The sequence below is a fragment of the Micromesistius poutassou genome (genome assembly GCF_964030765.1).
Source record: "Micromesistius poutassou genome assembly, chromosome: 17".
Classification (NCBI taxonomy): Eukaryota; Metazoa; Chordata; class Actinopteri; order Gadiformes; family Gadidae; genus Micromesistius; species Micromesistius poutassou.
In genome coordinates this window covers 9,210,099-9,231,926 of record NC_140287.1, presented here as the reverse complement: position 1 = coordinate 9,231,926, position 21,828 = coordinate 9,210,099, and the positions used below count along the sequence as shown (strand labels likewise).

At 43.1% G+C, this 21,828-nt stretch overlaps 4 protein-coding genes and 1 pseudogene across 6 annotated transcripts in view; 4 read left to right on the top strand and 1 right to left on the bottom strand.

Annotated features, from left to right (window-relative positions):
• Window positions 1–216: 216 nt before the first annotated feature.
• On the bottom strand, window positions 217–4,244 carry lrrc74a (leucine rich repeat containing 74A; the record flags this gene model as incomplete). The annotated part of the gene is made up of 13 exons (XM_084481723.1): window positions 217–805; window positions 1,151–1,236; window positions 1,704–1,808; window positions 2,103–2,246; window positions 2,359–2,454; window positions 2,627–2,821; window positions 2,901–2,986; window positions 3,090–3,171; window positions 3,266–3,315; window positions 3,443–3,536; window positions 3,637–3,744; window positions 3,835–4,007; window positions 4,133–4,244. The coding sequence occupies 13 exons, from the start codon at window positions 4,242–4,244 to the stop codon at window positions 217–219; spliced, it is 1,920 nt and encodes a 639-aa protein (XP_084337849.1).
• A 1,293-nt stretch (window positions 4,245–5,537) lies between these two features.
• LOC311362069 (protein max-like) lies at window positions 5,538–12,045 on the top strand. Of its 2 annotated transcripts, none has more exons than XM_084481880.1 (4): window positions 5,538–5,678; window positions 9,128–9,226; window positions 10,322–10,460; window positions 10,603–12,045. In XM_084481880.1, the coding sequence occupies exons 1-4, from the start codon at window positions 5,643–5,645 to the stop codon at window positions 10,788–10,790; spliced, it is 462 nt and encodes a 153-aa protein (XP_084338006.1). In that variant the 5' UTR covers window positions 5,538–5,642; the 3' UTR covers window positions 10,791–12,045. The 2 variants fall into 2 exon arrangements, with proteins under 2 accessions (XP_084338006.1, XP_084338005.1); XM_084481879.1 differs by having other exon boundaries at window positions 9,119–9,226.
• Window positions 12,046–12,690: 645 nt separating this feature from the next.
• LOC311362739 (ras-related protein Rab-15-like) lies at window positions 12,691–16,245 on the top strand (annotated as a pseudogene). The gene is made up of 7 exons (XR_014684204.1): window positions 12,691–12,851; window positions 13,892–13,952; window positions 14,053–14,113; window positions 14,243–14,320; window positions 14,546–14,635; window positions 14,752–14,817; window positions 15,078–16,245. The product of XR_014684204.1 is annotated as a ras-related protein Rab-15-like (transcript).
• A 283-nt stretch (window positions 16,246–16,528) lies between these two features.
• gpx2 (glutathione peroxidase 2) lies at window positions 16,529–17,714 on the top strand. The gene is made up of 2 exons (XM_084481976.1): window positions 16,529–16,843; window positions 16,980–17,714. The coding sequence occupies exons 1-2, from the start codon at window positions 16,622–16,624 to the stop codon at window positions 17,331–17,333; spliced, it is 576 nt and encodes a 191-aa protein (XP_084338102.1). The 5' UTR covers window positions 16,529–16,621; the 3' UTR covers window positions 17,334–17,714.
• A 772-nt stretch (window positions 17,715–18,486) lies between these two features.
• The window catches only part of LOC311362653 (signal-induced proliferation-associated 1-like protein 1), a 42,097-nt gene continuing 38,755 nt past the window's right edge, over window positions 18,487–21,828 (top strand). Inside the window, exon 1 of the mRNA XM_084482546.1 lies at window positions 18,487–18,705. The gene's annotated coding sequence lies outside the window, so the exon portion shown is untranslated. The remainder of the gene's footprint in view (window positions 18,706–21,828) is intronic.

Sequence of the window (21,828 nt, the reverse complement as noted above, 5' to 3'; positions counted from 1 at the left end):
TGTTCTTGTGTATCAATCGAAGTATCACCTGAACTGAGGCATACACAAAGCTGATGATTACTCATATAACTTTGAGAAACCGTAAAGTAAAAAAGAGTGCCATCATTCTTTAGAAATCTTTATTAGATATTGGTGATTGACAAACAAAAGTATAGCGTTAATCTTTGCTTTGCATTTTTATCAACATAAGGCACTTCCTGCATGGTCGGGTTTCTCTCAGGCCTTCTCCACTCGTTTCTTCTTCCTCTTCTTCACTTTGCCTGTTTTGCTCTTGCCGGCGGACGGTTGGTTGTTGAGTGCGGGCCTGGACCGGGTCAGGTGATCGGCGGTGGCGCTGAGCTTGCCCACCTCCCCTTCCGGGTCAGAGTGCGTCCCTTGGGCGGAGGACCCGGTCTTTCCGGGGCCGGAGCGCGGCGAGTCATCCAGCAGGTTGGGCTGCGAGTAGGACCGCATGGCGGGCGAACTGGTGGGTCTCTGATGCTGCTGCTGGAGGCGGTGGGGCTGGTGAACGTGCTCGCTGCTCAGGTCGGTGACGGAGTAGCGGCTGCTGTTGGACATGACGATGTGGTGCCAGGAGCTCAGGGGCGTGGCGGAGAAGTGCTGGGGCCCGCTCGAGTCCTCTTTGGCCCCGCCGCCGCCGGGTGACATGACCATGGACTCGTGCGGCGTGACTGCCTCGACGGCACTCTGGAAGGTCTTGAGGATGCGGTCGCTCTTCTGCTTCTCCTTCTTCTGCCGGGACTCGGTCTTGCGCAGCTGGCGCCGGTGGTCCTTCATCATCTGCTTGCGGGTGTCCGCCAGCCCCCTGTGAAGAGACCGTCCCCGCTGGCGTTAGAGCGACACGGCAGCTCAAGATGGCAGCTAAATGCCTCTAAGCACGGCAGGATGTAATTATGATATGGTCACTTTTAGCCTTTTAGGAAGGCTTGTGACGATGAATGAAGCCTGGCCATATTCCCAGGTCCTACGTTTTACACATATTGCTAAGTAAATCACACACGTGTATGTTTGATTTGGAGGAATGTACACATAAGAGGAAGGCCGACCAATGTCATGCATGTCGTAGGAAAACAGTGTTTTACAGGCCTCTTGTTTGAGCAGCTTTAAGGTGTTTCTGGTCAGCACTATGGAGTTATGTGAGGCTTTGTACCTGTAGTCCACCATGCCTGTCCTCTCACGGTCCAGCCTCTGAATGAGCTCCTCGATTTGGTAGCGATCCAAAGGAATGCTGGATTGCTGTCATTGATCACAATTTCAGAAAAATCACCAATGAATACCAATGCCAATGAGCAAGACACCTTACCCTAACTGCTCCAGACGAGCTGGCTGTTGCCTTGCATGGTTGACTCAACTGTACATGTGTGTATATATGTGTGTGTGTGTGTATATATGTGTTTAATACTTGCATGTTTGACACTGCCGTATATATGTGTATGAATGTGTGTAGGAATATGTGTATGAATAGTAAATCACTTTGGATAAAAGCGTCTTCTAAATGCCGTAATACCTACATATGTAAATCTCCAGATTTAGATCTTGAGTGGTGCCCTAGTGACTGATTACTAATTATAAAGTTAACTAATTATAAAACAATGGAATGGAAAGGCATGTTACAGATGTCGAAGGATTCATGGTTTCTGTACCCTAATACTCATTGCGTGTTTACATGTCAGAATATGAATGAATGAACGTTATGGGACAACCTGCACGGCCTTTCTGAAGTCCGCTACAGGGACGCGCATGGTGCCGTCCTTATCGATGTTCCGGAAGAAGTCCCACAAGCGCAGTTTGCGTTGATCCAGATAGTCCTTCACAGAACGCGTTAGAGAAGAGGAAATAGGGAAATTTATCACAATTTATTTGAGAGAATTCATTTTTATCAGAATCGGGTGTATTATTATAATTTATATTTTAATTATTATTGGGCCCCGTCATTGGCCCCTTGTTTAAAAAACATTTATCTGGTTATACAATTTAAAAAGAGCATTACCTTAACCTTATTGAAAACTCTATATAATTAGAAATATACATTTGAGTTTGAGTGCAGAATGTTTGGATTAATTGAAATGACGGCAGGTTTTTCACGCGATGCACATGAATACCTGGATGACCTTCATGGGGTCCAGACGTTTGGGGGGTTTCTTGGCGATGAAGCCCCCCACCCCCCCGTACTGCACCTCTAGACTAGGGTGCTCCTGACAGGTCGACTCCAGCAGCCGCACAAAGTTCTCATTTACCAACACGTTCTGCAGAGAATACCAACAGAACTATGTCTTCAGTTAATGTAGGCTAAATGGAAACATAACCTACATGAACATTGATGAGAGAAAATACTTAAGAGCCACACTAGTTACTCACACATATGTTGATCTCCTCCAAGGCCGTTTTATGACTGTTCTTCACCACATTAACCAGGGCCAGTGCGCCCTCTACTGTCAGAGAATTGTATGCCAGCTAAACAAGCACATAGGCTGCAGTATTAACTAAACCACACGGTAGGACATTTGCTTGTAGTCACTATATTAATGACAGTACACATTGAATGTTACTGACATTAATTACTTACAGTATACATTGAGTATTGAAAAAAACAACGTATTGGTAGAATTCCAGCTGTCTCACCCACCAGTAAGACTCTCAGTGTGTCGTTAAACTCCAGGCCTTTGCACAGTGTGCCCACCCCCTCGTTGGTGATTCGGTTGTTGTTGAGGTTCAAATGGACCAGAGTGTTGTTGTATTTCAGCGCCTCTCCCATCGCCAGCGCTCCCTCGTTCCCGAACCCGTTCCATGACAGGTCCAGGTGTTTCAAGGTTATGTTCACCTGCGCATGGGTGAGGGGAATCATTTCAGCGGTGCGTCAGTGATGATGATCTGAACTTGGATACTGTTGTTGACGGAACCTTGAGCCCAGCAGAGAAGGCCACAGCTCCTTTCATCCTGAGGTGATTCCAGCTGAGGTCCAGCGTCTCTAGACCCTCGTTGTTTGCTGACGGATTGAAGGTGAAACCGTGATGTCATCATAAATATGCGGTACTACTGTTTGGACCAAGAAACACTGAGAGATACAGAAGAATATAATATTGTCCTACCCAGCATCTGTCCCAAATGCTCTCCTCCCCGTCCACTGAAAGCGTTGTGGCTCAGGTCCAGGTGTTTCACTCTGTAATTGCTCTTTGGTAGGAAACATATACAAGCACAACGATCAGTGAAGCTTATTTTATTGGAAGCAATATCAAGCAAGCTAATATCAATGAAATGTGCTTACTGATAATGCATCCGCAAAGAATTTTGCATCGTCCTCAGTGAATTTGTTTCCTAAAGGGAAATTTTATTATGGAAATAAGAGTAGTGGTAGAACTAGTAAGGACATTTTGAGCAATACAATTATTATACATATATACAGTATATGTACTGACACTGATACACGTTATATAAACATTACCTGAGAGTTTCAATGATTTCAATGAAATATTTTCCAGCAACATTTTACCAAGACACTCTGCACCGACAGACTGAAGGTGGTTATCTGACAAATCCTAGAAAAGAAAACTATATTCACACCTAGAAGTAAATCACAATACACTTGATTGTGTACACATGTGCGCCCCCTAGTGGCAGAGGAGGACAACAACCCACCATGGTATTGATGGTGAAATTAGCCTTCAACATTTCCACAAGGTGTTTAGCTCCCTCCGCTAGAATGTGATTGTCTGCCAGTTCCAGGGTACTGATGGTCATATCAGTCTGAGGAAACACAAGACATAGGTGTGCAGTTTCTCTTGGGAAAAGTAAACATGAAATACCATCACATTCGTTCATCCTTCTCAAACTCACCACTAATGCAATAGCAAGGGCCTTGCAGCCCAGCGGTCCAAGTCCGTGGTGATTGAGGCCCATGGTGGAGGTACCCAGGTGTCGTATGAAGTATGAGACGGGCACCACACCGGTCAGTCTGCAGGCTTCCAGGTACACTTCGGCTGTGGTTGATGGCTTGTTGTTTGGCTTGCCTGGCAATGAGAACTACTTCTATCAGAGCGCTGTCAAGAATGCTCTCTTAAATTAAAACCTTTTAAACACACACTATTTATACAAAGACAATAATAGTGTAGTAGTAATGACTTGGATTGCTTACCATCTGGCTCCAAGTCTGAATCGTAGTCCTCTTCCAAACTTAAGTTTTCATTGGAGGAGTTTGAGTCATCATCTTCTTTTATGGTAAGGGAATCGAGATACAGTAATGACATTTCTCAATTCTGCCTAGCCTCAATATTAATTTAAATAGTGGGGCTATGTCCGTTAAATAAACAGCTCCTCAGTTGCCTTAGTGTTGTTACTGTGACATCAAACAGGCCAGTGCACAGTAATCCTACCTTCCAGGTAGCTTGCCGTTTAATGATCAATAATTTATATCACCATGGTTGAAACCAGGCACCCACAAACACAGGCTCAAAATCCCCCCCCCCCCCCCTTATTATATGATCTATAAAATAAATGTCCATAAAGTCCTGACATTTATGTATATATTTAGGTATTCAGCTTTTACCTTTTGTTATTTTAGTCGGTTGAGCTACTACGGTGGATGACAATTTGAGGTACAAGGTTTTGTAAAATTGTGATTAATGACTATTTAGTGTAGGCTGCTTATGTTTACATAACATGACACCTTTATAATTATTGGTTTGAGCTGCAGTCCAATGCAATAGCTCTGAGAGCTCAGAGAAGTGATTTGAATGCAACCACATTGTCCTTACTGTAGAATTCAGAGGCCAGGAGCTCTGCGACCAGGAAGCAAGCAGGAAAACCTGTTCTTTAATCCCTCCTACCCTTTAGCATGCCATCAGATAGAGTGAGCTAGAGATTGTCTACGTGAAACACATTTATAGACCTTAGTGCAATTATCACATTTATCTGAATAGAATACACAGCTAAGATTAAAAATGTGATATGCTTTAAGGTTTGGAACAGCCAATGATTTAAATATTGCTGCCCCAGCAGGATTTTACATGTAACAATTAATCTGATTGGCCTGCGGTCACAGGGGTGGAAAGGCAATGCCTTTGTAGCATTATGGAAAATGTACAAACAAATTCATACTTTTTTTGTTAGAAGGTAGATAAAGCAGTAGGAAACATACATACATGCATATAGAAGCAATATGTCAGATTTAACCTTTTCTATTCTCTATTATTAACTGACCCAAATAACCTTATTGTTTCAGCTAAATTAGCCATTAGGCTACTCTTATATATTAAAGATACAGGGGGACAACAACAAAATAACAATGTTCTATTCAACACAATAATATACATAAAAAATCTATAAAACATTATTCATTAGGGCCTATAATAAGAACAAAGTTACATCTGATGTTTGGAGATGCATTTACGGGTTTTATTTGTTAAAGAAAATTAAAGTGTCCCCTTAGGTGACCAGAAAGTTAAAAAAAAAACATGGTTTCCACAATATTGTTTTGCGCATGCGCCATGTGTGTTTTCCTGTCCATGTGTAGGCGAGTCACGTGTCGTCATGTCCCTGCCGTAGTGGCTAGATGTTGTGCTAGGTTTTTATTATTGGCGTCTAATCTTCGTTTCACTTTTCCTAGACATCTCGCCGCATTACCTCCATATATCCTTCGCCGAAGAATGAGCGACAACGATGACATCGAAGTCGACAGTGACGTATGTTACCTACTCCCCGATTAATAACCGCCAGCTATTTAGTTTAACGAATGTGTTTTCGCCTTTCTGTCAATGCACGGTAACGCTGGTTTCTAAGCTAGCTAGTTAGCTAATGCAACAGCTCTCGTGATGTGCGGCTTGCTATCTGTACGGACGCCGAATTAAACATAATGAACACCGACAATTAAAACCGCAGGAAGGGGAAGAAGCTCGGTGTTAACCGTCTCGGCTCCGATCCAACGCAGATGTGTACGTGTGTGCGTCTAAAGGCGACAGAACAGCACCGTGTGACAGTAGCGTCAGACGGCGTTAGCATGCTACACAGGCGACGTTAATCCAAGTGGTCGCCTCCTGCGTTATGTTCTTCCATCACAAACTGATCCGATGGTCGGATGTGATCCAGGGGTTGAATCTGGAGTCTTAAATAATGCATTTTAAGCTGTCTTGTGTTTCCTATGCTCGATTGATTAAAGGTCCATCTCCCTCAGTCCCCTGAGGTCGGGTCGACCACAGAATGACAGTCGTTCACCCCATCACAGAATCGTGTTTTTATGTTTAACTGGTTGATCTGAATCTAAGTCGAATGCATCACGCTTGCAAGTGTCACGTATGCATAAAGCGTTGACAATGACCCGCCAAATCAATTTGACTATTGCAACGATAAGAGCTGGGGTTTAAACTTTCGTTTTCCGTTTGGCCTTTCATCCTCAAACATAATCTATGGTTTAATTACCATTACATCTGCAACTTTAAACCAAAACGGCAGGTCCTCCTATCTGCCCCGGTGTGTAACGTTGTATTGTGTGACATTGAAATGCATTTTACCCGGGTGTCAACTGTCGTTGGGCAGAACTAGTTTGCGTGTGACAATGAACCCAACATGTTGGAGCATTAATCCGGTCAATAATTATGGTAGTGTAGTATTCCCTTCCCCCACAGGACTTGATCCTCAGCTTTGCATCCTTGTTTTAGTGGTACAGCTGCGTCGGGGCAAGCCAGCATCCTATTGGTCTGTGACGTGTTGACTCAACCTGACCTGGGTTCATCGAAATCGAAAGCTGTTTCCTGTTCAAATATTCGCTGAGTTGGGTTTAGCGTTAAATTGTAGTCATATATTGTCAGTGCAGGATATTGCATCCATGCAATATTGAGAAAACATTGGGGGGGGGGGGAATTTCCTTGGCAATTTACATCTGGACTAGCCAGTGCATATGCAAAACCAGAAACATTTATCCCACATTTTTCCCTCAACACTTACAAGGGTTTAGCACCCTTATGTTTTTCTTCAATTCCTTTTTTACTACAAATGTAATAATCCACAAATAACCATGCTCCGAAACAATAAGGACTGTGAATGTAATGTGGTTTTCCGTCTTTACTGGAGGAATCCAACTATTGTGACCACTGTTTGCAAATAATCCATCCATTATCCATGATTGAGTATCTGTCTGTCAACTCAAAATCACATGAACGCCATCCAGAAACTATTTTTTTAGGATTTTGGTTCAAGAAATGGTACAGGCTATAGCTATTTATTTTGGATCTTGATCTTTAGTGCTTGGCTTGAACTAAGATGCACTAGCTATTTAGCCCTGGCATATCATTGTTGCGTGTATTGATCTTTGAATGCAGAGGCTTTTTAAACCCCCACTGTAATCCACTGTTTCAAATTATAACCGCAATTATAGCACTTTTTAGCCTTTGTACATTATTCATGCAACAACGCATATCAACTGCAAATTTACCAGGAGGAACTTGGGGCATGTGAAGAGAGAAATGAAAATGGAGATGATTGTGTATCTAAAAACCAATTATAATTTAGCACATGATGTGCTTAACCATAATCCTCGTTCATTCTCTTGAACCGGTTGGCAAAAGTGGCCTTACCAGAGCTAAAGACATGACCAGAGCTGTCTTTCCTGTTCTATAGTTTCAGTTTGTGTCATTTTGATTGTGATGCATGAAATCTCAGGTATTCACTGCAGTAGAATGGTGCCTCAGTCAATGGCTGGCACAGCTGGCACAGTGCCAGTGTGGACAATATTCATACCCATCAAGGCATATCTATGTGTAGTGTGTCTTTGTGATTCCCCCCTAGCCTGACTTCACCATACCAATTCGCAAATGCGTAAGTTTGTCTGGAACCTCATTTCCAAGGGGTGTTATCTACTGTGCGGACCAAAATGCCTCAGGACGCAATTGGATAAACCTACAACTAATCAGAGCAATGAAACATGTGACACATAAGTGGCAGCCATCTTGGTTTTTTATGAAAATACATCAACGGAACTCCAATAGGGCGTTCCTCTGTTCATCATCGTATCAAGCCCGCCACATATTCATATTTTAAAAAGCGGTTTTGATTGGCCTGATCCTTCGGAGGGGGAGGGGGTCCAGTCGGAGGGGATCCAGACCCTATGACGGAGCAAAAAACACATGAGCGTGCAGATTCGTCCCCAAGCTATTTGTTTTTAAATGTTCATTTAAATGTGGGTAGGCTCGGATGTGTTGTATTACGACTGATTGGCCAGCGGCCTGGCATTCCATACGCGGTGCCCCCACCATCTTGCTGAGGCAAGTAGATTAGACTTTAACCCTCTGCCTCAGCTGCAGTGAGTTGTTGGAATGACTGTACTACAGCCCCATCCTGTTAGATAAAACAACATGAATGAAATATTAAGTGTTAAAGGGGAAGTGAAACCAAAGTCTTTTTCCTCCTTTTTTTTCTTAATGTGGTAAAGTCTTATGATCATCAAGCTTCATCGTCAATATGGCATAGCCAGTGCCATAGCCTATGCCATATTATCACTGTTACTAAAATAATACCTTAATTAACAAAAAAGTAAAGGTTAGGGACGGGTTAGGCTTGATTAGGACCAAAGCAGTCTGATTTTGCCCACTTCATATCATGGCTGGTTTGTGTAATTGTAAAGTAATTAACACATCTGACGATGGTGTGAATTTCTCCAACCCTAAAAGAGCAAATGGCTGTCTGGAAAAAGATGAATGATCATTTGTACACCAAGGCCAACTCTGCTGCGTAATGTTGGCACTACTCATCGGTACTTCAAATGCTGTCAGTGTATAAACAGCAGCTGCTTGGCCCCCGCTCCATCCTCCGTCATCAGGCTGGTTGCTAAGGGTTACTGGTCCTCAACCCCTCGGGTCGGCAGTAACTTCAGAGCTAGAGCAGGTTGGCTGGCAACCGGAAGGTTGCTAGTTCGATCCCCGGCTCTCGAGTGTCCTGAGTGTCCCTGAGCAAGACATCTCACCCTAACTGCTCCTCACCTTGCATGGTTGACACCGCCGTCGTCATGTGAATGTGTACTAATGGTTGTAAGTCGCACCCGTGGCGCTGTGCCTCCTTGCACTGACGGAAGACGCATGGCACACAACGGTATTTTCAATTTGCGATCTTAAACACAGCGCCTGTTTTACAGGCAGACAAGCGGGCGCACCACAACGCTCTGGAGCGCAAGCGGCGGGACCACATCAAAGACAGCTTCCACAGTTTACGGGACTCGGTGCCTGCCTTGCAAGGGGAAAAGGTGAGTAACAAGGGTTCTCCGCTGTCTACGACTAATACCAGAGGGGATTTTGCAGGGCCAGAAGGTTCAGTAAGTACAATACATATGTGTTCAAACTATCCTTCAGTTGTTCTGTGTTGCTTGCATCTCTGTTGTTTATTTCAACACAAACTGCCACTGTGGAACCAAAAAGATCTCAAAGCGCTAGATAAGATGTCAAAGAGAGCTAGATACTGGCACGTGACTTTGTAGGAGCAGCGCTTTTTTGGACTTTGCTCTAAATCATTGGTTATCAAAGTGCGGCCCACAGAAACTTTCCTGGCGGCCCGCAATGACATACAGATGTAAGTTAAAAATTAAAAATAAATTGATTTTTAATTTTTTTTTTTTTTTTCTGTTCTAAATAAGTTTTTATTCTGAAATGCACACAGGACTGTTATATCCCAAATTCGACTGTATAGGGCAGAGAACCCCAGGGATTATGTGTTAGTTAAAATGTTTCTCTAGTTTTGCCTGTTATTTAAAATGTGTTTATTACTGGATGCAGACCAAAACATGTAACTGTAGGATGCAACCTGGTCATTAAGATGATTACTGATGGGATTTTTTTCTGTTCTCAAACAAGGCACAATGAGACTGTTCTAAATAAGTTTTTACATATATTCTGAAATGCACACAGGACTGTTATATCCCAAATTCGACTGTATAGGGCAGAGAACCCCAGGGATTGTGTGTTAGTTAAAATGTTTCTCAAGGTTTTCTAAAGTTGTGCCAGGTTTTGCCTAATTTGTTATTTAAAATGTGTTTATACTGGATGCAGACCAATACATGTAACTGTAGAGATGCAACCTGGTCATTAAAATGATTACAAATGGGGTTCCTTTTGGGTTTTGGGTTCCTAAATTGGCCCTCAGCTGTCAAAACTTTGAGAACCTCTGCTCTAAATGATTGTGAGATCAATGCAAAAATAACACAAAATAAACAAACATTTAAATGTGCCATGTGCATAGTTAAATCGGTTTCATCCCATGTGCTGTGAATACAGAGTTGAGTGCCTGTGAAATGGACAATACTCCGTCGGCCCACTGCTGAGCCCTTTTTTGTTTCTGCTGACAGAGTTCTGTCAAACAGGCTTCCCGAGCACAGATCCTAGATAAGGCCACAGAGTACATCCAGTACATGAGGCGAAAAAACACCACCCACCAGCAGGACATCGACGACCTGAAGAAGCAGAACGCTCTGCTGGAGCAACAAGGTGAGCGGGGCATCTTGGTGGGGGACGTGGCGGAAGGACCTAGTCCGGGGCAACAGTCTGTAAATACATGCACGTGTTGGAAAGTCTCTACGCTGTTACTTATTGGGTGTGATCCTTGGTCGTCCTGTGGCTCGCGATGCAGTCCGTGCCCTGGAGAAGGCCAAGGGCAACAACCAGCTGCAGGCCAACAGCTACTCCTCGGACAGCAGCTTGTACACCAACCGCAAGGGCAGCGCCGTGTCGGCCTTCGACGGTGGCTCCGACTCCAGCTCCGAATCGGAGCCCGAGGAGCCGCCCACTAGGAAGAAGCTGCGCGTGGAGCCCAGTTAGACCGTCCCCTCCCCTCTCCCCCTCCCTCCCCCTCCCTCCACCCCCCCCGACACTGGGTCCCAGGCACTCCCTACTCAGACTCTTGTTCACCAGCCCCCACCCACCTCCCCATCCCCACCAACTCCTCCAACATGTCCGCGCTCGAGGACGCCCTCGTAATCCGGTCTGGGACGTGAGGTGGAATCAGGCGTGTGAGAGAGTGGAGAGGTGCTACGATATGCTTCGACCTTTCTCTGCTTTCCTGGTCGGCGGCACCCCCGCCACAAACCCTGTCACTTCCCCCGTCACTTCCCCCCCCCCCTCCCCCTGAGGCGACGGTAACCCGCTCCAACGTGAGGCAGCTCTGCAGTTTTTTGAAGGACTTGACGCTTTTTCAAAACCTCAATAAGAAAAAGTTTCTAGTCGCCGCGGTGACACGGCGTCAAGCTTTAGTGAAGCTACTACGACACGCCCTCGTGTGCTCTTCTGCCCTCCTTTCAGTTCGGTTTTGGAACACCTCCGAAAATCCCGCGTTTTGACACTTACCAGACCTTTGAGAAATTGTCCTTAGACATAGTTTACCTTTTTAATGTTTGTACTTTTCCAGAAATGATTGTGAACTTTGCTTTTAGAAAAAAAAGAAATGCCCTGCAAGATGCAACCCCCCCTCCCCCCTCCATGAGTTAGTGTCGGTGGCTGAAGCTGTTGTCCTGAATGTTAGTGTAATCAAATGAATGCCTATATTAAATGATAAACTACTTGACTTCTTACTCCCACATCGTATTTGGTTGTTTGGCTATTACTCTCCGTAAATATGGGTGTGTGAACTGACCTTTCTTTTAGATCATCCCTCATTTAACAGGTTTGAAACCCGTTTTTCTATTTTTTATTCTCCAAAAATATAAACGTGGCGATGAAAAAAAAATCCTCAAATGAAAATGAATGTTACACAATGCAGTTATGAGCAGTGACCTTTATTTTTGTTATTGGAAGATGTGTCGGTGTGTAGTATTTAACACTATATACTCTTAAATGTCGTCATTTCTTCAGAAGACAAACCTTCCCTGGAAATATTTTGCCTGCACTGGGAATGTTTTTTAGTTTTGTTTCCTACCCTTATTTTGTTTTACAGAGGTAAATATGTGTGTACGAAATCAATATTTGTTTATTCCATTCCATGGAAATTACAGGTATGTTGTACATACTGCCAACAATTGTCTTGCAAGTTGAGGCCTACCTTTACGATGAGACTAAATAAAAAACTATTTTATCCTTTTGGGATGTTTTTTTTTTTGTTGTCCTTTTGTCTCTGCATATTATTATAATTATATTATCTACATTTTCATGTAGTCTGTCACTTTTAAATGCTGTGTTTAAGCATCTAAGGGTTAGTCCATTAGAAACAGGTTTGACCCCTCCCCCCCAGACAACAAATAGCTTGTAAAACCAGATGATCCCAGATAAAGACATTTCTAACAGGAAAATGACCTTCAAAATAAAAGCTTACATAATGTCAAGAGCTATGTAGGTTACCCACACTGGCATTCTCGCCTACCGGATTTTGACGCTGATATTAACTAACTATAATTAACCAAGTACATTGAAATGTTAAGTTGACAACTCACCAACCCGATATGACAATCGAATATTTAATTGAACTGCGTTGAAAGATGTAAGAAAACCATATTTTCTGGAGTATTAATAAATAATTTAAATGCTTTCATATTGTGTTCGATAGATGGATAGTGCTATAGCCAACCTTGTTTCAGGCTGAGAAATGAATTGGCGCATGGCTAGAGAACGCTTTACTTCGAAATTTTGGCCGGAAGACGGATATTTCAATTTGCGGACTTGACAATGAAATATATGCGTTTACTCTGAACGCAAGTGCAGCCTTTTTCAGTCCTTGTTGCTGGCGTAAATGCCATGCTTTTTATCTGATAATGAACATTTCACCAATGACTAAACAGTATGATATTCTGGTCAAATTAATGATTCTGGGAGATTCAGGAGTTGGCAAAACGTGTTTGTTGCGAAGATTCACTGAGAAGGAATATCATCCTTACCATATTTCAACAATCGGTAAGCTGTCAAAGTTTTCAGCGATCATCGATGTTTATATCAGTCTAACATCTAAAAAGGACCAACATGTTAGGAAGATGACAGTGGAGCTCTTCAGACAACTACATTGATGAAGTCATCGATTCATACTTTAGGAATGTTAGATTTGGGATTGTAAACCATAAGAAAGTTTCCGCTGCAGTCAGAGAACAGCCTGGTTCCTCAGGATGTAAGTGCGTCTACAGATTAGACAGGCTGGAGGAAATAACTGCGTGTTTTCCTCAGTGCAAATATTTATTTTAATTTTATTCTCCTATAAACGTGGTTATTGGTCGAGCATCATTATTTTGTCAAGCCTACCGTTGAAAGACGTCCTAATTTGAGCTAAGAAGATTACTTTCTTCGCATACAATTGGTTAATTGGCAAACTATGATGTTAACGAACTAGGGTCTTACAATAGGAACATTTGATGTTAACACGATATTCTTTAATTGTATTGATTCAGAAGGCAAACCTACCCTAAAACGACACACAACGGACAGGCCTACTTTTCTGTTTGATTACTTAAACGGCTAATACTATCTAGTTCTACCCTTATTGCCATTATGCGTGAAGTCTCGTTACAGTGGCCTATATCCCCAACCATTGAGAGTAGGAGCAAATCTCAGGGTCCAGATGAATGTGTAAACAAAGATTGCCATAGCCAACCACACACAGTTCTCATAACCAAAGAACAAGATGAGGACAATGAAACTGCATGAATTATTGTAGTGTTTGTGCTTGTTGTTGATTCTCCTGTAATTTTCATACGCGTCTTGCCTAGTAGCCTAATCCAATTGTTTATCATAACCCTTAATTTGACCTTTCTACCTTCTATCATAATGTGTGTGTGTGTGTGTGTGTGTGTGTGTGTGTGTGTGTGTGTGTGTGTGTGTGTGTTCATAATCATCAACAATAATATATATATATATATATATTATTGTTGATGATGATTATGAACACACACATACACACACACACACACACACACACACACACACATATCTTTTAATGCTTTTAGGAGTCGATTTTAAAATGAAGACATTAGACATAGATGGAATCAAAGTCAGAGTACAGATCTGGTGAGTGGAATGCTGTCAACCAGCATTGTCATCCTGTGACATTTTTTATTATAGTGAGTAGAAAGACTATCTATCCATAAAAAACATTCTGTCTTTTAAGGGACACTGCAGGTCAAGAACGTTATCAGAGCATAACTAAACAGTACTACAGACGGGCCCAAGTGAGTTTCTAAAACAACTATTCAATGTTAATGTCAGCTGTTGCCTAATACTTTAAGCTACATTAAGCACAGGCCTACATGAAATCGCTTCCTTGTCCCTGATTGTTTTTTCTTCCGAGTTCAACCCAGGGCATTATCCTTGTGTACGACATTACAAATGAGCCATCTTTTCACCACATCATGAGTTGGGCGGGGGATGTGGATGAGGTGAGAGCACAGAAAACACTCTTTCCCTCCCTGCTTACTTATTATTAGTATTAATTATTACTAAGCATCATTTTTAGTATGTATTAGTATTATCATTATTATTAATTATAAGTATCAGTTTAATAATAATTGTTAATATAATAATAATTATTATCATTTAGCGTGGCCCTAGCCAGTCTGGTGCAGTACTACTGATTGATCATTTCATTGACCTATTGGTTGTAGAATGCTCCTGATCACATTCAGAGGATCCTAGTGGGGAACAAGTCTGACATGGAAGCAGGAAGGTGTGTCTCCGAGGAGAAAGGAAAAGAGGTTAGCTGACATTGAATCTAATGAAGGGATGTGAACACGCGTTAAGATGGCATCACTGAAGGAACCGGGCGCACCACTTTAACACCCATTTTTCTCATTCTCATTCGGTGGAATAGCTTGCAGCTTTCTATGGATTAGACTTCTTTGAGACCAGCGCCTGCACCAACCAAAACATCAGCGAGGTAGGTCACATGGGCGTCATTCGTTGAGCCAGCACCTCAAGCTAGTCATTATTTAGTGGTTTGTTGCTGCACAGTTGGTCTATTAATGTGAGGCTAAAGCCCTTCAAATCAACATCTTTAATAAATATCCCTGTACAGTTGTATTTTTTTATTTTGCTGCCCTAACATTTCATAAAAAATCCCTAGTATGTGCTAGGGTTAAAACACGATGTACTAACCCTTTCTATAATTGGTTTTATTTTATTACCTGGTTCCTTCAGCCGTTCACTCGCCTGACGCAGCTGGTCCTACAGGCTCACAGGAGGCACGTGGACTGCGTTCTGGAACCCCTAGACCGCTTCCTGGATGGGGCCTCTCTGGAGGAGGAGAAGGGCCTCCAGGCACTCCATGAAAACACACAGGATACCTGCTCATGTTAGTGTGAGGCTGTAGTGGTTTGTTTACACCTTGAGGGCTTTTTACTCACCAGCTGTGGGTAAATGCTGCTGTTTACCTGGGAATCTGATTTATTTTTAAAGTTTTTTTTTTTTACAAATGCGAAGAAACTTGTTGGTGAGTTGGAGGTCAGTTCAATTCTATTGGTTGTTATCTGTTTTTTTTCTTTAGTCTTATTTTGGTTTCGGTTTTGCATATTTATTGTGTCACCATGTTGCTTGTTTGCCAGATTAGCGTCTGCTTATCTTCCGCCCTGTTTAATCATGGACTTTACCACTACAATACTAAGGTAACTAGGCCTCTTCTGGGGAAAGAATGGAGCCAAGGGGACTGTTTGAATTATTCACACCGTGAAACTCAAAACCATAGTAGTGTGGATGGATTTCTTTACACCGTAGGATTATAGCCTGGTGGGTGATTGTGTCAAGTCGTAAACAAGATTGTGTTCATTGTGATTTTTTTTTTTTTTTTTTTGAGTCATTTGTAGTGGGACATCTTTCGGTCGTGGTTATTGGTTGGAAATTATCCTTATAATTCTCATTGTTTGAAAGTTCATTTAACAATTCAATTTTTACCTTTTGCATCATGTCTGTGTAGTTGCCACATCTTTTTACATTTAAAGGTCTATAGAAATCGTAGCTTCTCTATGAAAAGCCTTTATGTATGGGATATAGTGAATTGTTCCGATTTTGTAGAAAAATGAAACAAGAAACGGTTATGCTTGAATTGTAAAGACATTGCCTTGATGTTTTGTAAAGTGCAGAGTCTCTAAACAGGCGCCTCCTCCAGAAGAGGCATTTAGAGCAGCTCTAATGAGGGTTATTCAGTGGATTCATCCATTTTTCATCACAAGCTGTGGTGAAGCCCTTGCCTTGGTGAAGAATTGTACTCTTTAATGTTTGATGACCATGAAACTGATATAGCTTATGGAATTGCTATGCTACAATGTACTACTTTGGTATTATAATAAATATATTTATATTTATAAGTATATTTATACAAAAGATCTATTTGATTATGAGTTTCTAATGTTAATGAAATGTCTTTTGTACATTTTACAAATAAATGAGAGGATCCGTGACCGTTACCCCTCTACCCTTCGCCATTATTATGTCACTAAAGGTCAACACCAATGATGAAATGGATTCTGATGAGAAAATGTGATATGAATCTCACCTTTTGAAAGGGGGGCAGTATTGGATGTCAGGTGTGTATCAGATGTCTGTGCCGCCACCTGACACCCACCCCCACAACACAGCCCCCCCCCCCCCTCAAACGCAGTCAGGTGACCGGGGTGTCCGGATTACACCTGCTCTCACAGAAGCCCAGTCAGTCCACTGTCCGTGTGGTGCACGCGAGGAGACACAAGATGACGTTCATCGCTAAGACCTTCTACGACCTGAAGGCCACCACTCTGGAGGGGGCCACGGTGGACTTCAATGTGTTCAGGGGCCGCGTGGTGCTGATCGAGAACGTGGCGTCACTCTGAGGCACCACCACCCGGGACTACAGCGAGCTCAGCCAGCTGCAGAGCAAGTACCCCCACCGGCTCGTGGTCCTGGGCTTCCCCTGTAACCAGTTTGGCTACCAGGTGAGTTCAACAGCGCAGTGAGACAGCACTAGTGATTAGCCAATCAAGGCCTTTGACCTTGGACCCCCCACCCCCCCCCCCCCCTTAAAATGCACTCTAGAAGATCTGTGTGTGTGTGTGTGTGTGTCGTTTGCAGGAGAACTCATCTAATGGAGAGATCTTGAATTCACTGAAGTATGTCCGGCCGGGCTCGGGCTACGAACCCGGCTTCACCGTCTTTGAGAAGTGCGAAGTCAACGGAGCAAACCCCCACCCGGTCTTCGCCTACCTCAAAGACAAGCTGCCCTACCCCGACGACGACCCCAACTCCCTCATGCAGGACCCCAAGCACCTGATCTGGTCGCCCATCTGCCGGAACGACATCTCCTGGAACTTTGAGAAGTTCCTGGTCGGGCCGGAGGGAGAGCCCTTCAAGAGATACAGCAAGAAGTTCCCCACCATCAGCATAGAGCCCGACATTCAGAGACTGTTGAGGTTAACTAAGAGCTAAAATAAATACGTAGTAGGCCTCAAGTAGTATCACTCAAATTGCCTTTTCATCATAATACTGGTAATAGTATGTGTTGTGTTCAGTCTTTTAAGCCTTATTAAATGAAGGTGATACTCTGAACGCGGTAGCGGGAGTACCACCTGAGCCCTCTGTAAGTGCTCAAGAGGATTGGATTCATGCTTGTGTGTTTGGAAACTAATCTGGTAGGCATGCACTGGTAAATGATAGTCATCATGGGTTATTTGTATAGTCTTGAAGAGAAGGAGCAATGAATCAAACAATTGTTTTTAAGTCTTTATAGAATTCCTGAAAAACAAATGATGGAATTATGGCTATTCTGTTTATTCCTAAACGTGTGTTGACCGACCAGCAGATGGTGCTATTACTTATGAAATGAAAATGATTCTCGGGGCTATGAAGTAGTTCCTGTTCAAATAAATCACTTTGCTCAGCCTAACGATTGTGTATGTTGTATTGACTCATCACAAATTATTTCTGAGTTAGCAGTTTGATCATTGTATATATATATAATGAATAAATTAATAAATAGGTAGGGCCTAACAAACAGGGCATACAGTTATTCGTCTAAGAGGCTGTGTTCGAAAACCTCGTAAACCTAATTAGCTAATTTTCCATATATTTTCACCACATCTCACCCTTAGGTCCATCAAGTCAAAATAGGGTTGGACCTGACAACAAACGATATTAAATATAAAACTGTCCACTGTCTAAAAACATAAAGACATTCTAACATTGATCAATTAGATGCCCCACGACATCCATGCAGACACGGTCCCCTAAACGCTATGATATGGTAGAGTGGTATATTTCATTAATATTTCATTAATCCTTTCATAACCCTCCACGTTCATCAGACCCAGGCTAGTGGTATTGTGTTCATATTATGCACCCAGTCTCCAACTCACCCTGCTCGGCCACCAGGCAACAGATCACGCATGGGTTGTACTGTTAAGACATTTTCCCGCGACGCATGAAGCTTACATCCGGAAATGAGGGGCTGGCCACAGGTGAGCAGTTACCATGGTAACGTTTGGTTTCCCAATGTGTCCTTCTCGCGAGACTGCAGCACAGATGGGAGGGTGTCTGAAATGATCTCATCTTTCTAGCGACTGCATAGCGCAGCGAGGAAAACCAGTAACTTCCTATCAAACTTATTAGTTGAATCTCACGCGTAGACGCCAGGCCATTTAGGATCTTAACCGGGGGCCAGTACGCCTGACGCGAAGAAAGGAAGCGTACTGCACTGGGCGTTACGGGGTTTGGACCCTGGGACCTTCCACTAGTTCAACAAAAGGAGGAAAACGTTATGCATTGTGTGACATCCAACGATTGAGGCAGAAAGGAGGAAAAGGTGAGTGGGAAGCCCCATGGTTTTGCATGCTTGGAGGCTGATGCGCGTGATCCCGGTTTAGGGTGCACGGTATAGTCCCACATCCACAGTTCAATCAAAGCCCTGTCGGGTTTGATGAAAGTAACGAGTAACGGCGGGGTGCATTCGGTGTCGGTTCGGCTTAAATCGTGCGAACTAATCGCTGTGCTTGAACGGTTTCGCCTCGAGTGACCGAAGCTGTCAACATGTATCTGTGATGCGGTCTGAAGTGGGTCCTCCGTATCGCGCACATCCAAGGACGATGCATTGTTCCGCGTCTCGCAGAGGGAAAGACGATTCACAGGTGGCAGCAGAACACACGGACGACCCCCGCCCCCCCCCCCCCCTGTTTGATCAGTCAAATCCGAGCCATGATGGATGGTTGTCACGCGAGGGAAATTATGGGATATTTCTGTTTACTAGATAGATGGCAGAAAGTCATTCATGTTGCGACTGTGGTGCACATCCCCGGGGGTGTGCATGTTGCATCGGGTGGCAGTGCTGATAAGGCCATTGTTCTAATCCATAGGCTGCGATTTCTCCTTTTTGGATTTATGTGCATTGACCTGAACTGAAAATATAGATTATGTTATTTTGATCGGGAGAACAGACATCCGGGAATTTCTAATTGGACTATAACTTCGACCACCCTCTTCTGTTTTAGTCTAATCATTGATGTATGGTATAATAGCTGTTTTTGTAGTTGTTACAGCTATCATGATATAGTATTAACCAGGCCTGGATTAAAATGGGTATTGGGATATTGAGATGACAAAGCGGGCTAGAGGCTGTGTCTGGACTTGAATCTGGAGATATGCCTGCCTATGCCTAAGAAGCTCCTGCAGTAGAACAACCGAAAGGATTCTGACACACGAAACGAAAACATCGACTATTTTGACAGGCTTCGAGATAAAGTGATAGTAAATGTCTATCCAATGGAAAATACTTTATAATTATAATTCAGGAATGCGTCACCCTGCGTTTTAGTGACACTTCTTTTTTGTGTGCATTCTAGTTAAAATAACTTGTTATAAATCCTCTGAACAATTCATCCCGAGAGATTAACTTTGGGCAAGGATCAAGGATTTAGGCCTATGGCATTCTTGATAGGCTTAGTTGACCGATGGTAGACATAACATTCAGGCCTAGTAGCTCCACTCATTCACCGCTCTCCCAGTCTTCCTACTGCAGCTTTCGATTGAGCTTCTGCACAATGTAGCTCGTACTAAAGCTTTAAGTTATTATCCACACTGGGTCACTTCCTGGATGTTCTGATTGGATTCTCACTTGAAAATGAATCTGGTGCATATGCAGCTTTAAGTCCCTCCAGGGAGACGGGTTTTTAGCTCTATTTTAATCTCCCACGTTGGCCCATTCACTGTCTACTTTATTTTCTTTCAGAAATACAACTCAAGGTTACGGGAGTTCGAGTGTGTCTCTCAAAAAGCACAATTGGGAGCTAGCTGATGATTTGAGTGAAAATACATATTTGTCGGACAGGATAATAGACTTGACAGATGTACTTAAAAATGGACTTGACTTTTATTTGACGTTTTATTAATGTTTATATAATTTTGCCAACATAGAACGTTAAGGCTTTGTGTCTGTCTCATAGGGAAAGGTCGAGATGAGATTCAAAACGTGCTGGTTAAGAAACCTGGTAACGCTTCCCCCCGTTTCCGTGTGTGGTTGTAGAAAGACCTTGTTTGTAATTCCCTATCAGATTCTGTTATTCTCCATAGTAGCCATTACTGCATGCCCTGCATAGGCCTAATGACAGAGTGCAACTTGTTTGTCAGTCAAACTGTTTCGGTTATCTTGTAGCCCTGGGTTGGAAGGGGATAGCCAAACAATGATGAAACAAGAGAGGTATTGTTCCTCCTCCGGCATGTGAAGCCAGCAATTATACTAAATGACTCTTATGAAACAGTTGGGGTTCTCTTCAGTCCTGAGGTTATTAAAACACTTTGCTGTGTCGCGATCAAAGTGAAAGTAGGCCTTAATTGAAATGAGCGTTAGCATATCTGGCTCCTTGAATGGGAGCGTTCTGTCAGGATTAGGCTAAGCCACTCTGTTTAAGTGTTGTTTTAGAACATTTGTTGGTATGTGGTTATTGCTTTACTTGTAAGCGACGGATTGATCTTTCATTTTTAAACGGTTTGATTCTTTTCCAACGGGATTTCACCTAACCATTGGCTTATAGCTTTTTAATGCCAAAGATTGACTAAATGCTAAATGTCGTGTATCAAATACAACATTTTTGATTGGCTAATTCCCGGAATGTCTATATATGGCAATGACCAAAGCCTGTGATTGATTGGTTGGCTCTTGCCGGTGTTACAGGTGAAGGTGTACAAGTCTGGAGAACACATCTGTTCCCGCTCCATTAGTCAGACCCCAGTCAGCAGGCAGACGGCTCAGTGATTACATGGCCACAACAGCACTCTTTTCTTAAAAGTGTTTTAGGGTGCGAGTCATCATCACACTGTTGTTGACTAGGGGGAATAGGCTGTGGGGGTTAATGAGTTGGACTATGATGAGCTGTGACAACGGGGTTGCGTTTCCTGCTAAACTGTCGGAATGCTGTGTCTTTGTCTGGCTGAAGCAGGCCACCTTATGCCAGCCAATGGAATAAACCAGAGGGCTCGGACACCACAATGGCCATGATGTAATCTCTTTCAGTGCACTGTCACAAAGCAAATGCATACTGACAGTGAAAAATGGCCCTCTGTTCTGCGCCACCCGTGGGGAATTTTGCCCCCCACAAAAATCCTTGCTAATTCGGGGTATGTCATTATCTCTGTGGGAAATGGACCCGAGAGACAATAAAGCTATTTGATGTTGTGCGCAGGTGCTAAATGTTGCTTTGGGTTCCTGGGCTGGACCACCTCTGTTGGAAACGATCAACTCTGCAGAGTGTTTCTACATTGTGTTTTGTTTAAGTCTTGGTTATCAGGATGTTTTTTAAACCCTCAACACAAACCCTGACCAAATGCTACAAAATCCCAGTGCTGTTGCCAGAGATTGGAAGAGATTAATTTTAAAAAAGAGAAACTATCGTGTCAAATCGAATTGATAGCGTGACAAATAAAAGATTTAGCAGAA

Coding starts and splice junctions, on each gene's coding strand:
- LOC311362069 (XM_084481879.1), top strand. CDS start 5,643: ATGAGCGACAACGATGACATCGAAGTCGACAGTGAC. Junction 9,227..10,321: donor CTGCCTTGCAAGGGGAAAAG/GTGAGTAACAAG, acceptor TTCTGCTGACAG/AGTTCTGTCAAACAGGCTTC. Junction 10,461..10,602: donor CGCTCTGCTGGAGCAACAAG/GTGAGCGGGGCA, acceptor CTCGCGATGCAG/TCCGTGCCCTGGAGAAGGCC.